Source organism: Mustela nigripes, chromosome 7, assembly GCF_022355385.1.
Source record: "Mustela nigripes isolate SB6536 chromosome 7, MUSNIG.SB6536, whole genome shotgun sequence".
NCBI lineage: Eukaryota > Metazoa > Chordata > Mammalia > Carnivora > Mustelidae > Mustela > Mustela nigripes.
In genome coordinates this window covers 30868005-30884880 of record NC_081563.1, presented here as the reverse complement: position 1 = coordinate 30884880, position 16876 = coordinate 30868005, and the positions used below count along the sequence as shown (strand labels likewise).

At 36.6% G+C, this 16876-nt stretch overlaps 1 protein-coding gene across 9 annotated transcripts in view; it reads right to left on the bottom strand.

Annotated features, from left to right (window-relative positions):
* Positions 1-16876, bottom strand: part of RMDN2 (regulator of microtubule dynamics 2) — a 69084-nt gene that overhangs the window by 21110 nt on the left and 31098 nt on the right. For all 9 annotated transcript variants that reach the window (XM_059405468.1, XM_059405470.1, XM_059405467.1 and 6 more), the window contains 3 exons: positions 12891-12951; positions 6248-6323; positions 5123-5200 (listed from right to left, as the gene is read on the bottom strand). In XM_059405468.1, coding sequence (XP_059261451.1) covers positions 5123-5200; positions 6248-6323; positions 12891-12951 — 215 coding nt within the window. The remainder of the gene's footprint in view (positions 1-5122; positions 5201-6247; positions 6324-12890; positions 12952-16876) is intronic.

Genomic DNA, 16876 nt, shown 5'->3' with positions numbered 1-16876 from the left:
CTTTTTTTTTTTTTTTAAAAGATTTTATTTATTTATTTGACAGAGAGAGATCACAAGTAGGAAGAGAGGCAGGCAGAGAGAGAGAGAGGGGAGTAAATAGGCTTCCCTGCTGAGCAGAGAGCCCGATGCGGGACTCGATCCCAGGACCCTGAGATCATGACCTGAGCTGAAGGCAGCGGCTTAACCCACTGAGCCACCCAGGCGCCCAGTTGATCACCTTTTGAATGAGTCGTCTCTCCTCAGACATGCGTGTCCAGGTGTATGTGGATGTATATGCATAGAATATATAAATATAAACATCTCCATAAGTAACATATATGACAGAGATCATCTTTATGGTATTAATATTTTACCTTCCCTTTTCTATAGTTCTAACAAACCGTGAGCTCTAAAAGCACTGGTTACCCAATCAATCTGAAATACTCACGGTAAGATTTGTGTTCAGACAGAGAAAGGGATGGAGAATACTGCTGATCCTGTTTGTTTATATGATTCAAGATTCTGAGATGACCACACAGAATTTCTTTTCAGGGTGCAGAACCTACCAGTCTCCATCTTGGGTTCCTTCCTGCCTACTCCCTGCGGCCAACCTAACTCAGAACACAGCATCTCAGAAATGTAAATAGAAGAAGGGTCTTTAACCCATAGGGAGTACAGAGTGAGGGCCCAGGATACATATTCACAATTCAGGAGAAAATTTTTTAACCAATAACCACCAAAATCAAAATTCATATTATCATTTATTCTTTGCTTCCTTTCCCCCCCCATTTTAATTCCAATGTAGTTAACATACAGTGTTCTGTTCTTCTCAGGTGTACAATACACTGATTCAACAATTCCGTATGTCACTCGCTGTTCTACAAGAGAAGTGTGCTCTTTGTCCCCTTCGTCTTTCGACTCACCTCACCCCTGATAACCAGCTATTTATTCTCTGTAGTTTAGAGTCTGTTTTTTGTTTGTCTCTCTTTAGTTCCCTTATTCATTTGTTTTGTTTCTTATATTCCACACATGAGTGAAAGCATATGGTGTTTGTCTTTCTCTGACTTATTTTGCTTAGCATTATAGTCTAGGTCCAACCATGTTGCTGCAAATGGCATGACTTCATTCTTTTCTATGGTTGAATAATATTCTATTATGTGGAATACTATACCACTTCTTTATCTATTCATCTATTGAGGGACACTTAGGTTGCTTCCATAATTTGGCTATTGAAAATAGGTTACAATGAACATTGGGGTCCATGTCACACTTTGAATTAAAGGTTTTGTATTCTTTGGGTACCCAGCAGTGTGATTACTGGATCATAGGGTAGTTCACCAGTTTCCATTCCCACCAACAGTGCACAAGGGTACCTATTTTTCTACATCCTCACCAACACTTGTTATTTCTTGTGTTTTTGATTTTAGGCATTCTGCTAGATGTGAGGTTATATTTCATTGTTGATTTACATTTCCCTGACAATGAGTGACATTGAGCATCTGTCCAAATGTGTCTGTTGGCCATCTGTATTTCTTCTTTGGAGACATATCTGTTCACTCTTCTGCCCATTTTTAAATTGGATTATTTGAGTGTTGAGTTGTATCAGTTCTTTTATGTATTTTGGACACTAATCTTTTGTTGGATACATGAACTGCAAATATCTTTTCCATTCATTAGGTTGTCTCTAGTTTTGTTGGTTGTTTCCTTTGCTGTGCAGAAACGTTTTATTTTGATGTAGACCCAATAGTTTATTTTTGCTTCTGTTTTCTTTGCCTCAGGAGACACATCTAGAAAGATGCTGTTATGGTCAGTGTCAGAGAAATTACTATCTATGCTTCCTTCTATGATTTTTATGGTTTCAGGCCTCACATTTAGGTCTTTAGTCCATTTTTGGCATATGATGTGAGAAAGTGGTCCAGTTTCATTCTTTTGCATGTAGCTGTCCACTTTTCCCAACACTACTTGTTGAAGAGACTATCTTTTTCCTATTGTATATTCTTGTCTCCTTTGCTGAAGATTAAGTGACCATGTAATTGTGGGTTTACTTCTAGGCTTTCTATTCTGCTCTATTGATCTACAAGTCTATTTTTGTGTAAGTAACATACTGTTTTGATTACTTGTAATATAACTTGAAACCTGGAATTGTGATAACACCAGTTTTGTTTTTCTTTTTCAAGATTGCTTTGGCTATTTGGGTGGTTCCATACAAAGTTAAGGATTGTTTGTTCTAGTTCTGTGAAAAATGCTGTTGGTACTTGGCTAGGGATTACAATAAGTCCATAGATTACTTTGGGTAGTAGAGCCAGTTTGACAATATTTGTTCTTTCAATCCATAAGCATGGAATGTCTTACCATTTTTTTAGATCATCTTTAATTCTTTCAACAATTTTTTTTATAGTTTTCAGAATACAGGTCTTTTACCTCTTTAAGTTTATTCCTAGGTATTTTATTATTTTTGTAATTGTAAATGGGATTGTTTTCTTAATTTCTCTTTTTGCTTTTTAGAAATGCAATGGATTTCTCTACATGGGGATTTTCTATTCTATGAGTTTACTGAATTCATTTATCAGGTCTAGTAGTTTTTTGGTGTCATCCTTAAGGTTTTCTATATATAGTATCATCTCATCTGTGAATAGTGAAACTTTTACTTCTTCCTTACCAATTTGGAAGCCCTTTATTTCTTCCTCTTATCTGATTGCTATGGCTAGGACTCCCAGTACTATGCTGAATAAAAGTAGTGAGAATGGACATCTTGTCTTGTTTCTGATCTTAGGGGAAAAGCTCTCAGTTTTTCACCAATGAGTATAACATTAACTGTGGATTTCTCATATAAGGCCATTATTATGTTGAGGTATTTTCCCTCTAAACCAACTTTGTTGAGGATTTTATCATAGATGGATATTGTACTCTGTCAATACTCAATAGATACTCTGCATCTATTGAAATGATCATATGGTTTTTATCCTTTCTCTTAATAATGTGATATATTACACTGATTGATTTGCAAATACCGAACCACCCTTGCATTCCAAAAATAAATCCCATTGATCATAGTGAATGATTTTTTAATGTATTGATGGATTTGTCTTGCTAATATTTTGTTGAGGATTTTTGCATCTATGTTCACCAGAGATATTAGCCCGTAGTTCTTTTTGTTGTTTTGCCTTTATCTAGTTTTGGGACCAGGATAATGCTGACCTATTAGAATGAATTCAGGAGTGTTACTTCTTATTTTATTTTTTGGAAAAGTTTGAGAAGAATAGGTATTAGCTCTTCTCTAAATATATGATAGAATCACCTGTGAAGACATCTGGACTTTTTTGGTTGGGAGTTTTTTGATTACTGATTCAATTTCATTGCTGGTAATTGGTATGTTCAAATTTTCTATTTTTTCCTCTTTCAGTTTTGGTAGATTATATGTGTCTATGAATCTATCATCTCTTCTAGGTTGTCCAGCTTGTTGGCATATAATTTTTCATAATATTCTCTTATAATCCTTTGTATTTCTGTGGTATTAGTTACTTCTCTTTTCGTTCTGATTTTGAGTTGTTTTTTTTTTTTTTAATGAGTCTGGCCAGCGATTGATCAATTTTGTTTACCTGTTCAGAGTTAATCCTAGTTTCATTGATCTCTTCTATTTTCTTTCTTTCTTGTTTCAATATCATTTATTTCTTCTCTAATCATTATTTCCTTTCTTCTGCTGGATTTGGGTCTCTTTCTTGTTTCAATATCATTTATTTCTTCTCTAATCATTATTTCCTTTCTTCTGCTGGATTTGGGTCTTGTTCTTCTTTTTCAACTCTTTTAGGTGTAAGGTTAGGTTGTTTGAAATTTTTCTTGCTTCTTGAGGTAGGCCTGTGTTGCTATACACATCCCTCTTACAATCACTTTTGCTGCATCTCAAAGATTTTGAATCATTGTGTTTTCATTTTCATTTGTCTCCATATATATATTTTTAAATTTCTTCTTTGATTTCTTGGTTGATCCATTCATTGTTTAGTTGCATATTATTTAACCTCTGTGAAGATGTGGTCTTCCCAGATTTTTTCCTTTTTATTTTATTTTTTTTTTAGATTTTTAAAATTTATTTATTTGACAGAGAGAGAGATGACAAGTGGGCAGAGAGGCAGGCAGAGACAGAGAGAAGGGGAAGCAGGTTCCCTGCTGAGCAGAGAGCCCGATGTAGGGCTCGATCCCAGGACCCTGGGATCATGACCTGAGCTGAAGGCAGAGGCCCTAACCCACTGAGCCACCCAGGTGCCCCCAGATTTTTTCTTTTAAGCTAAACAAATAATGTACATTCAAGCCCAGACTCATGTGAGGTTGGGTCAATGGTTTTTAAGCCTGTGGAGTCTTGTACCTTAATGAAGACTCAGGTTCTCAATATCTAAAACTGGCATAATAAAAACTGCTTACAGGGATGTTTCAAGGATTAAAGGGGATAGGAAATACAAAGTACAAACTGCACATTTGAGACATAGCAGGTGTTCAATAAAAGAGCTTCCTTCTCCATTCCTAATCCTCAATCCACAATTAAAAAGCTTCCTCTTTTGCTTATGCTAATTTCCTTATTCAGAAATAGCATTTCTCTTCAGCATAATTTTTCATGCATCTCTTAAGATAGATTTTCACATTCTGTTAATTTTCTATAAACTAATGTCATTTAAGACACTGGATCTTAGATTCGCCAGCTGTCTTGATTTATTTCTGTATGTTTCAAGTGTTTTTCTAAATTCAGTTCTTTGAAGACAAGAACAGTGGGCACATAATTTATGTTCAACACACTGATAAATGAAACAGTCCTCTCGCAAAACAAAGAGCAGTACACCAACACAGAGCACATGCCTATAGGAGGCTGACCAACAACTGAGAGCATGAAGGGGCCATGTGATTAATGCCGGGGGAAACAGAGAGGTGGTCAGGGGAAAACACAGATATATACATGTATATAAAAATTACATACTGTATGTACCACAGTATACAAACAAATCAATCATAAATTCATAAAATAGGTACTGATTTTATCATTTTCCCTATAGTAGGCACTAGGTAAAACACTTACAGGAAGAATAAGTCACTGGAAATATATCCCATAATCATAGTATATTTAAACAAGACTTATAGATAGAAACATTCGACTCACAGTATAACAGTATCTTCCTTTGAGGTAATACAAAAAGGGTTCTTCAGGTAAAAATTGGATTGCTTTATCTAGATGTTCCTGAAAGAAAAATCAAAACAAATACCATCTCTCAGCTTTCAGGCAGTGATGAATGGAAGTGTGCCTAGTCAATTCAAAGGGGCTTTACAGCGTTGTTTGGTCCTCTTCCTCAATCCTTAGCATTAATACAAGTAAGTCTTACCAATAATTCAATTTTCAGGAATGACTGCCCACAACTAGAACAAGACTGTGACTCTGAAACAATCTTGAGGGTTTTGAAGGGGCGGGGGGTGGGAGGTTGGGGGAACCAGGTGGTGGGTATTAAAGAGGGCACAGATTGCATGGAGCACTGGGTGTGGTGCAAAAACAAGGAATACTGTTATGCTGAAAATAAAAATTAAAATTAAAAAAAAGTAAAAAAAAAAGACTGTGACTATGATTTAATTAAGCAATGTGTAATTTAAAGCCAAATGTCAGTATAAAAATAGAAAGCATCCAAGTGACATTTTTGTCTGCCCATGTCTTGCCGAGCTAGTACTTACTATTGGGAAGCATCCTTGCAAATATCAAATAATGGGTATATAACGGGAGAAAGAACAGCAGAACTAGGTGATGAAGGGATCTACTCCCCTGACGTTATTGTAATGATTATAGGGAGCTGGAAGACAAACCCTGACCATTTATATTGAGCTATCAAAGCTACAGGCACATTATAGATGATGTACATGTACACTATCGTTTTATTCACTCATCATGTTAAGTTTAAGCCTTCAATTGGATTCTACTTCTCCTGCCACATCAATATGCAAGAAATGTTAATTAGTCCCCATCATGTTGATGATATTGGTGCGTTCATGACCAAAAGACTAATCCTCAGTCTTTGAACAAGTAATACTCGTCTACTATGTGACTACTTTCAAGTTCCAGAATAATAATAATCTTCAAATTCCCAAGTAGTTTCATTCTTTTTTGTGTGGTATGATGTAAAGACTGTTACTTCATTTAAATAAAAAAGATAAATTCCTTGAGATTAATTCATTGAATTTGATTTATATCTTTTAAGGAAACAGATAGGTCCATTAAAATATTTTTAATACCAAGAAATACCTTGAAGCGATGTCCATAGTTGATTTTGTTTTGTAAGCCCTCAAACTCAGATACATAGCCACACAGAACCGCATACCTGAAAAGAATAAAAACAGTGGAGAGTGTGTGAACTTTTAACCAAATACCATCAAATATAACATTTAAAAAATATTTCTTGCATTTATTAATATTTGGCAGAAGTATTCATACAGATGCAAGGGCATCTTTATGAAAATAAAGTAAAATGAAATGAAAAAAAAAATAAAAATAAAAAAAAAAAACACCTGACATGAACATGAGGCCAGTTTCCTCACCTATGGCAGGGGAAAATAACGCCATCTCACACATCCCGTACGTATGCCAGAACACCTCGAACACATAATTGCTTAGAATACTACCTGCCACATAGTGAGTTCTGAGAAACAGGAGTTGCTGCTATTACCAACACCAACTTCAAAGTCACAAAGAGGCTCTCTGAAGAAGTCTAGTTACACAGGTAATAAATTGAAAAATATATTGTATCATCATATCCCTGCTCCTCCTTAATAAAAATAAAAATAAAAATAAAAATTTCACAGCCTCCCTTAATGTCATTTGAAAACAAAAATAAATACCACGACTAAAACAAAATCAAAGGTAGTTTCAGAATACACTTTTCCGAAAAACTCCCCATGTCCTTCAATCCTTCCTTGGAAACAATGCAAACTAGAAGAGCGTTTCCCATGAATTGTTTACTTTTTTTTCCCACTGGGAATACAAAAGTTACTTCAATAATTATTTGACATAAATTGGGTGTGATACTTGTTCAGCAATTTGCTCGCTCCGAAATCTGGGGATGTATTACTCTTTATATCAGAGTGTTTCTGTCTGTTTCAAGTCTCCAGAGTATTTCAGAGTGTTTCTGTCTAAGGCAAAATATTCACTTACCTAAATATTTCAAGAGTACATATTAATTTTTACTTGTACTGTCATAATCGAAATCAAATATGTAATTTTGGGTGTTTATCTTGATCATTCCTGTATATTACCATAACTTTCAAGTACAAAAATGAAGTGAACAATTTTCTTAATTTGGAACAGTTAGACCCTTCCTGAACACAAAAGATGACATAATTCACATAACTTATAACACCAACAAAACAGTCACTTTACAGTTACAATTTGTTTGACCTCTGAATTTCCAGTTTCTATATAATCAACCAAATCTGCTATAGGAGAAACAAGAATGATGACTAAATCAACCTATCAAAAGTAATCTGAGAGCCTAACTAGATTAGGAGATACTACTACTCACAAATTCTATCATCAGACTACATTACACATAGCTCTCTGCACCCACCAGAGACCGAGCATGGAGGAAAAGTTTACCGGAGAAAGACTCAAGAGTTTCCTTTTAAAACTGCTACTGTGGGCACCTGGGTGGCCCAGTGGGTTAAGCCGCTGCCTTCGGCTCAGGTCATGATCTCGGGGTCCCCAGGGACTAATTAGTTAACATTTCTTGCATATTGATGTGGCAGGAGAAGTAGAATCCAATTGAAGGCTTAAACTTAACATGATGAGTGAATAAAACAGATAGTGTACATGTACATCATCTATAATGTGCCTGTAGCTTTGATAGCTCAATATAAATGGTCAGGGTTTGTCTTCCAGCTCCCTATAACCATTACAATAACGTCAGGGGAGTAGATCCCTTCATCACCTAGTTCTGCTGTTCTTTCTCCCTTATATCGAGCCCCGCATCAGGCTCTCTGCTCAGCAGGGAGCCTGCTTCCTCCTCTCTCTCTCTGCCTGCCTCTCTGCCTACTTGTGATCTCTCTCTGTCAAATAAATAAATAAAATCTTTAAAAAAAAATAAAATAAAACTGCTACTGTCACCTCCAGCCTCACCATCATCTTTTGAAATGCTCTCTGTCATTTTGTTCAGGGAGTTCCAGAAAGTGGAGCAGAATCCCATACATCTATTTCTCCCAATGCTCCCATTTTTTTATGGGCATTATCATTTTCTCATTCACTTGGACTTAAAACCTTAGGCCACTTAAAAAAAAAATAAGTTTTTATTTTAAAATAGCCTGAGATTTATAGGAAAGTTGCAGAGATGGTACAGAGAGTTCTCATATACCCATATTCTGTTTTCTCTCCTGTTTACATATTACTTTACATTTTTGTAATTTTTTTGGTACATTTTGTACTGTTTACATATTACAGTACATTTATCACAAGTCTACTAATTCTGTCAAGCAATACTGATACATAATTTTTACAATGTACCAATAGTAATACATTATTATTAATGAAACCCCAAGCTTTATTCAGATTCTCATGTTTTTCCCTAAGTTAAATATTGACACTTTTCTCTCCATCCCTCCTTCCACATTTATCCCTGTTAACTCACACCTGTGAAACACCTGTTTCACACCTGTGAAAATCTTTTTCAATTACTTTTTGAATTACTTTCGTCACTCATCATACATCCTCTTCTAGTTTTGTGTTACTTGCAACTTTATAAATGTACCTATTCTATCTTTACCCACTGACAAAATTATGGAACACACCAGTGTCTAAGATACAGACCTGGAACCCTAGAATCACCTCCAGATTGACAATGATGTTGCCGACAGTTATTCTGTTGAGTAGCTGAGGCTTGAACCCTTCTCTCTATGTGGGTAACCCAGAGACCTGCCCACATTTCTGCATCTTGTCCATAAGAACATTATAAGTAAACTTACATTAATGCCTTGCTTAAATCCAGATGTACCAGCTCAATTTCCCTACTCTATATGCTGGCAAAGAAATAAAAAACAAATCATGTCACATTTTTAGAAAAATCTGTTTGAACTTTCTCATCCAGAGATTTATATTTGCACTGGAATCAAAAGAAAAGAATCTATGTTCGCTGATCCAGAGTGCTGGGATCAATCATCTATTCCGTTAAACGTCAGCATCAGAACAACTCCATGCACAGCCCTAGGCATCGACACTGCTTTCTCAGTATGCTCTCTCCAAGCTACTCTGAGTGAGAAAAAAAGGGAAAAAAACCCTCTATGACTTATGCATATTTCATATAATGTATATATGCATATTTCATATAATGAACGCCATTATATGAAATATACACATTTCCCTTATAAATAATCAGTCTTAATGCTTCTCATAATCTTTTATGAAGTCTGTTTCTTTCTTTTTTTCCCCCTGAGCTGAGATCAAGAATCGGATGCTTAACTGACTGAGCCACCCAGGTACCCCTTGAAGTCTGTTTCTTCAAAGTCTTAAATATTGCTTATCTTCCTACATATTCTAAGTTCAAAGTTCACCTGACCTCAAAGGATCATCACTTTTTTTTTGGCAATCGGTTCCACTATGTCTCTGTGTGTCTGCGTGTTTTTGTTCTTTTATGCTGTTCATCTTTAAACATGTAATTTAAACCATCTCAAGTTGACAGGAACTCTGAAGAACGGTAATTCACAACATGGTCCATTACCTCCATCTAGAGGTCATTCTCACCGTAAATACTTTGACAAAATTTTCGATTTTCTTTGCATTGATATTGAATATATCTTTAATAAATGACCAACATTCCTACTTTAACTACTAAAATTACCCCATTAGTTTCCCTGCATACTTCTTAATCAGCACAAATGCTATTTACACTGTAGGAAAGCAGTAGAAAAATAATGTAAAAGGAAAAAATACTGAGTATCTAGGAGTAAGAGATCTGATTGTTGTTTTTTTATTTATTGTGTGACTCTTGCTTACTAATCAGCATATACCCCCCACAACAGACGCCCTAAACACACTACCTGGCTCCTCCTTATCTATAAAGTGGAAACAGGTTGCTCTGTGACTCCTGTGCTGTAAACATTTGGATATAATTTGTGAACAGTAGAGCACAACAAATATGTAAGACATTAGTTGTAATTAAGGTCAGGCCTATTGGGCTAACAAACTAAATCCTCAGTGATTTTACTCTCTTGGTTCTAGAAGTATTTTAGACTGGGTACAACAAAAACAACAGAATTTGCAGCAAACATTTTAGGCTTTGGGGTCAGACAGTGAAGGTTGCAACTATTCAACTTCATTGCTGTGCACAAATTCATAGGTATGGCTGTGAGCCAATCAAACTATTTACGAAAATAGGCAGTCGGCCCCAGGATGTACTTTGTCATTTACACTGAATGAATGAGAAAATGTCTCAACACCCCAAAAAAGACTTTTTTATGATATTTTTATTACAATTAATTATGGAATCAGTTAACCTAAATTTTAACCACTGCTTCTCAAGTCAAACTTTTAATTTCTTTTATCATTACCCTAAGCCTCTACTATTTAATTGAATGAAAACTCTTGTATTCACTACATACAATATAATATATTCGAAGAACTAAGATACAATTGACATTTGAATTTATCAAATTTTACTAACTGATTAGATTTTAACTTTTTAAAAAATTTAAAACTGATACTGAACATGACATGTGCAAAACAGTTGGATGACTACTCAGTGTGTGTGTGTGAGTGTGTGTATAAGATTTAAACTTGGAGTCAAATACCATAGTTATAAACAAGGCAATCTGTTCACAACAAAAAGTGAAATAAGATGAACAAAAGCAAAGAAGCCAGACTAGTGTGCGGCAGACCAGGTAGACTATGAGGGCAGAGTTACGGATAATTTCTTCTTACAAGATAGATTTCAAGGTACTTATGTAGCCCCCAGGGAAGACTTCTGAAAATTCCTCTAGGAAAATGTGAAGCTTACATAGATAAATGCCCTCAAGTTGAGGACTGAAATCCACTCTATATTTTAAGTGTGATTTTTCATGGATGCAGATCTGTATGTGGGAGAAGGAAAAGGACAACAGAGGAAGAGCAATGCAGCGGGAGGGAGAGGAGGAGAAGCTCAGAGTTCAGAGTAAGTAGGGCTTTGGGGTTCTTTCTTCATCTAAACCTCGTCAACCAGCTCCCAAACCTCCAGTATCAAAGGAGATGAAGAGTGTGTCTTGATCAATACAAATTCATTACAGTTACGACTAAAGGTAGAAGAACAGAAGTACCTCAATGCATTCCTCTGTTCATTTATTAATACTGATGTGCACATTAGATGAGAAGGTCTGTTTGGCTGTAGAAATGATAGCCAGGACCCTTACTTACTGGGAAAATGATCTTAAAGATATGTACCAGGAAGTTAACTGCAAAACTGCCTTTCTGCTAGAGTTGCGGCAGAGGGACCAGGGGCATAAAACAATACTTCACTTTAGGTGCTCCAATTCCTAAAGCCAGAAGCTCTACTGCCCGTGCATGACACCTTAAGGAAATGACTGACAGGCTCTGCTGGGCTCAGCCCTGCGCCCTTCTCCAGGCTATAGAAGAGAAGATAAGGGAGAGTTCTTGCAGATGGGCGGAGAGTGGGCTCTGACTCCCACCTTTTCATGGAAGGGGGCAGGAGAGGCTTGCACCTCATCTTAAGCCAAGTGAGAGCAGATCAAAAGACCTGTTTTTACTTTGGCCTGTGTCCCTTAGGGGACATAAAAAATGTCCTTGACTCCTAAGCAGAGAAGCTTAAAGATGAGCGTGTGGGTGGAGCTCCCCCTGCTGGTGGCGGAGTAAAGAAACAGCTCTGCTTTGAGAAAATGGGTCTGCATTTCAGTTAGCCAGTGGAATGAAAATGAATTTCCCGTGGGACAAATGTGGACCTGCAGAAAGGGAGCCATTGTGAGAGAGATATTGCCTAAAAGTGCTCCAGAAGAATAAAAATAATCCCAAAGAATGGTAGGTTTCTGGAAACCTAGGTCTGAGAGAAGGATCGTAAATTAACTTACTATTGTTATCTTCCTAGCGCCTGAAGTACCTGTATTGCTGTAAGGAACTAAAAGATGTAAAAATGCAACCACACGGGTGCCTGGGTGGTTTGATGGGTGAAGCATCTCCTTTCCGTTCAAGTTGTGATCTTGGAGTCTTGGGATCCCTGCTCATCAGGGAGTTTCCTCTGCCCCTCACCCTGCTCATGCTCTCTCTCTCTCTCTCTCAAATAAGTAAAAAAATAAAATCTTAAAGAAAAATGCAACCAAAGAGTGTTAATTTAACACAATATATTTCTTATTTGTGTTTTATAATTCTAAACATACAAAGGATCCAAGAATAATTCTTGGATTCTTGCATTCAAGAATAAATTTGTTTCCCCAAGGATATTCACCTATCCAATGAATTAAATTCCCTTTGTTTGAGCTTTCCTATATTCTTTATATTAAAAATGGCTCCTCTTTGACATGTAGAATTTGTATACATGGACTCATTAAGGTAAAGGAAATGAGTGACAGTCTTTTATTCTTTGAAGCACTCTTCCTACATTTCATTTAGAAACATGGTATCAATTCAATATTTATTTTCAAACAAAACATTAAATTATATTTAATTAGAATTTATCACATTCAAAGGCACTGCACTTGGTTGATTCACCTATGAAATCTTCAGTGAAAATTTACTTTGAATATATTAAAATACATATACTATAAAATACATGAGAATAAGAATAGTTACTGTGCTATCTACTAAATATATTTTTCAGTGAATGTGACAGGTGAAACAGGTCAATAATATCTTAAAAATCAATTGTAGCTTACATAGAGGCATATGAAGGTTTAAAAAGACTATAGAAGTTCTATGTACTTACCACAGATGACAATGTCCATTCGTGGGTGCTCTAGTGATAGCTCTCTCCCCTAATGTCTTTCCTGAAAGACAAATGTACTTACAGTTAGTACTTTCACATGAGCTGGTGGACGAGTGGAATATTGAATTAAGTCAGTGGTTCCAAAAATATGGTCCCAAGACTGGAAGTATCGCCTGGGAACTTGTTAGAAAAGTGAATCTGGGGGGCACCTGGGTGGCTCAGTGGGTTAAGCCGCTGCTTTCAGCTCAGGTCATGATCTCAGGGTCCTGGGATCGAGTCCCGCATCGGGCTCTCTGCTCAGCAGGAAGCCTGCTTCCCTCTCTCTCTGCCTACTGTGATCTCTCTCTGTCAAATAAACAAATAAATAAATAAATAAAATTAAAAAAAAAAAAAGAAAAGAAAAGTGAATCTGGGACTACAAGGGAGAACTCATTCCCTAACAAAGTCTGGGCTCAGCAATCTGTCTTAACTAGCCTCTAGAGATTCTGCTGTATGCTCAAGTTTAGGTCCACTGGACTAAGTGACGAAACCAAGTGTAAGAAAAGTCATTTGATCATTATTTGAAAGCAAAGAAAATGGATGCAGAAACTAAAAGCAAGATGAAGAAAGAGAGAGCGAGGCAGAGGACAGCGTGCTAACTCCATCTAAAGGGAAGGCCTCCCAGGGAACAGGCTCTTACATAAATAATCATTCCAAATCATTTCCCTTAGTTTTAGGATTACTTTTCATAATGTCATAATTACTTTGGATAGAGGTTTGTCTATTGGCCCAAAAAGTCAAAACATTTGTTACAAAACTGAACATTCTGAAAATTCTTCTCTAAAAGGGGCTGCTTTGTCTTGTGCCATCTCCTTTTCTCCTGATCCATGTTTTTGCTGTCGTCTTGAAGAGAATATCCAGGGATCTACAAAATGCTCTTCCAAATAAGTGGTTGAGTTAATCTTTATAAATAAGGATCTTTTATTCTAAAACCATTCTATCTGTTAATATGTTAAGGTGGTACACTCTGTATTTGATAGCTCTATCCATGAAGAAAACCATCCTGTGTAGAAATCTACCAAAACCAGAAAAAATTACAAAGTGAAGTGTTTTAATACTGACATTGAATCGTAGACATATATTAAAAGAGTAATTTTTAAATAAATGATTGAAAACCAGTTTTAAACGTACATTTAAATATTAGAAACAAAATCAATATTTTACCTCCTTGGCCAAATGAGCAAAAATAGCTTTGAGTCCACAACCACAAGCCTGAAATAGAGTCCCTTACCCTGAGACTAGGAAAGGATGCTCGGTAGTAGGCAGGAGGGTTCTGGAGCCTCACTGATCCAACGGAAGTCGGATAGGAAAGCTGTTTTCCTTAGGACATCATACTTTGTGATCTATTTGAGACACTTACATTGCTCTTTTAATTCTGGCAATTATAATAATGTTCCTTTAGATAAAAGATTCATATTTTGTTTGGAAGACAAATTATGATCAGAGTACTTCAAAAGAGGCCTGTGTAAGGCTCCACCCCAGCGAGAGGGTGTGGAAAGAATTCTGCACTCCTGGGCCATCACATTTTCCCCTGGCACAACAACTTTATTTTTTATTTATTTTTAAGTGTTTATTTATTTATTTGACAGAGAGGGAGAAAGCACAAGTAAGCGGGGTGGGGGGGCAGGAAGAGGGAGAGGGAGAAGCAGACTCCCCACTGAGCAAGGAGCCCCATGCAAGACTTGATTCCAGGACCTTGGGATCATGATCTGACCCAAAAGCAAACTCTTAACCGACTAAGTCACTCAGGCAACACCTCCCGTACCATTTTTTTAAAAAAATTTAACTACTCTATTATAGAGAATAACATTCAGTACTTCCTCTTCCCTCATGCGGAGCTCCAGTGTCCTCCAACGCTGGTCTCAGCTCAAGCCTATTTTTGTCATTGTCTTTCCCAGGTACTCACTGCCTGAACCCTTCACATGATGGGCTGCCTCGATGTTGATCTTCCTTAATGCAGCATCACCTTAATCACGTTCACCTCCCTCTTCTCTCCCTTCTCTCTCACCCTCCACCCCTCATTTTAACATTGTTCCTGGACACAGTAATTTCCAATAAATACTTCTTAAATGGAGAGGAAAAAGAATTATTTTTTAATAAATTTCAGTATCTGAATGAATGCATTTGAGGCTTTCACTCCTTTTCCATGACATCATAAATGTTTCTTTTTAAAATAGATCCTATTCCAATCTATGTTCCATTTTTTCCCCCAATTTCCTCCAGCCCATTACTTTTTCCATTTTTACCACCTCATTCATTAATTCAATTAAACTTCTACTACATTTAAGAATAGAGATCCCAAGTAATTTCACCTATGAGAGACCCTTACTTCCCTAGGAAAGCCTTCCCTGCCTCGACCCCCAGCCCCTGCCATCATATCCTTGCTGTTATTACTCTTAAAGTCCTGCATTCGCTTTCCTCACAATGGCTTTCCATCTGTTTCCTTTTATGTACAGTTAGTTATTTCAATAATATTGCTTCCCCAACAAAGCCATCGGCTCATCTAGGGTCTGAGAACATGTGATTTTGCTATCATTTCTACCTCCTATCACACACAGGAGGAATCTCAATGCCCAGGGTAGGGCAAGTGCATACAGGAAATAAATAAGTATCTGATACTGATGAATGCTGAAATAGTTTACATGGGATATCCTGTGACTTTCTCAGTAGATACAAACACAAATCAGTTTTTTTCTCTTTGTGCAAAAGTCACTGGAGGAGGAAATCTACAAGTGGAAGGAATGAAATTACAAGGAGTTTGAAGATACTACCTTCTTAGAAATTAAAAATGACAGTGAATGAGATTGGAATGAGGTCTGTGGTATCATTATGCTTTGCTGTTTCTTCCTTATGCTATCTTAGAGGAAGAAAGGTTCGAAAAGAGGAGGTTTTGGGGGCGCCTGGGTGGCTCAGTGGTTTGGGCTACTGCCTTCCGCTCGGGTCATGATCTCAGGGTCCTGGGATCGAGCCCCGCATCGGGCTCCCTGCTCCGCAGGAAGCCTGCTTCCCTCTCTCTCTCTCTCTCTCTCTGCCTGCCTCTCTGCCTACTTGTGATCTCTGTCTGTCAAATAAATAAATAAAATCTTTAAAAAAAAAAAAAAAGAGGAGGTTTGGAATAAAAGAAGAATTAAAGAAATTCTAATGTCAGATTACTATGCTGAAGCTCAGAGAAATGGCAACTACAGGGTTTTTTGCAAGAAAGGGTTTTGATATTTAATGAGAGTCAAAGTGAGATATATATATTTATGTTATTTATATATATCTAAATATATATTTATGTATATTTACATATATTATATGTTTATATACTTTTATTTATATATTTATTATTTATATATATAAATATTTGACATCCCTGCTGTTTTTCTTTTGTTGTTACTATGGAAAATTTCAAAAATATGCAAAAAAGTATAAAGTACAGTATAATAAACAATCAGGTACTGTATGCCTTAGCATAAACGATGATCAACTCAAGGTTAATCTTGTTTTATCAAGATGAACTTTGTAAAAAAAGCACTGAAAAAAAACCTGAAGTTCTACCTTACAGTAATCAGGGAGGGTTATTTTAATTGTACTGAAGACAACTATCCTCTGCCTCTTTTCCTCCTCAAATATTACCTCTGAACATTTTGTCTTTCTGTGATTTTATAAACTTTATTATCTGAAATTTGAGTTTTTCAGTTGCCTATTCTAATATGCTCAAACATTTAAAAAATATATATACTTTAGCCCTAAAAAACCCTTTCTGTCAGGGCTGGGTAGCTCAGTGGGTTAAAGCCTCTGTCTTCAGCTCAGGTCATGATCTCAGGGTCCTGGGATCAAGCCCTGCATCGGGCTCTCTGCTCAGCGGAGAGCCTGTTTCCTCCTCTCTCTCTCTCTCTCTCTGCCTGCCTCTTTGCCTACATGTGATCTCTGTCAAATAAATAAATAAAATCTTAAAAAAAAAA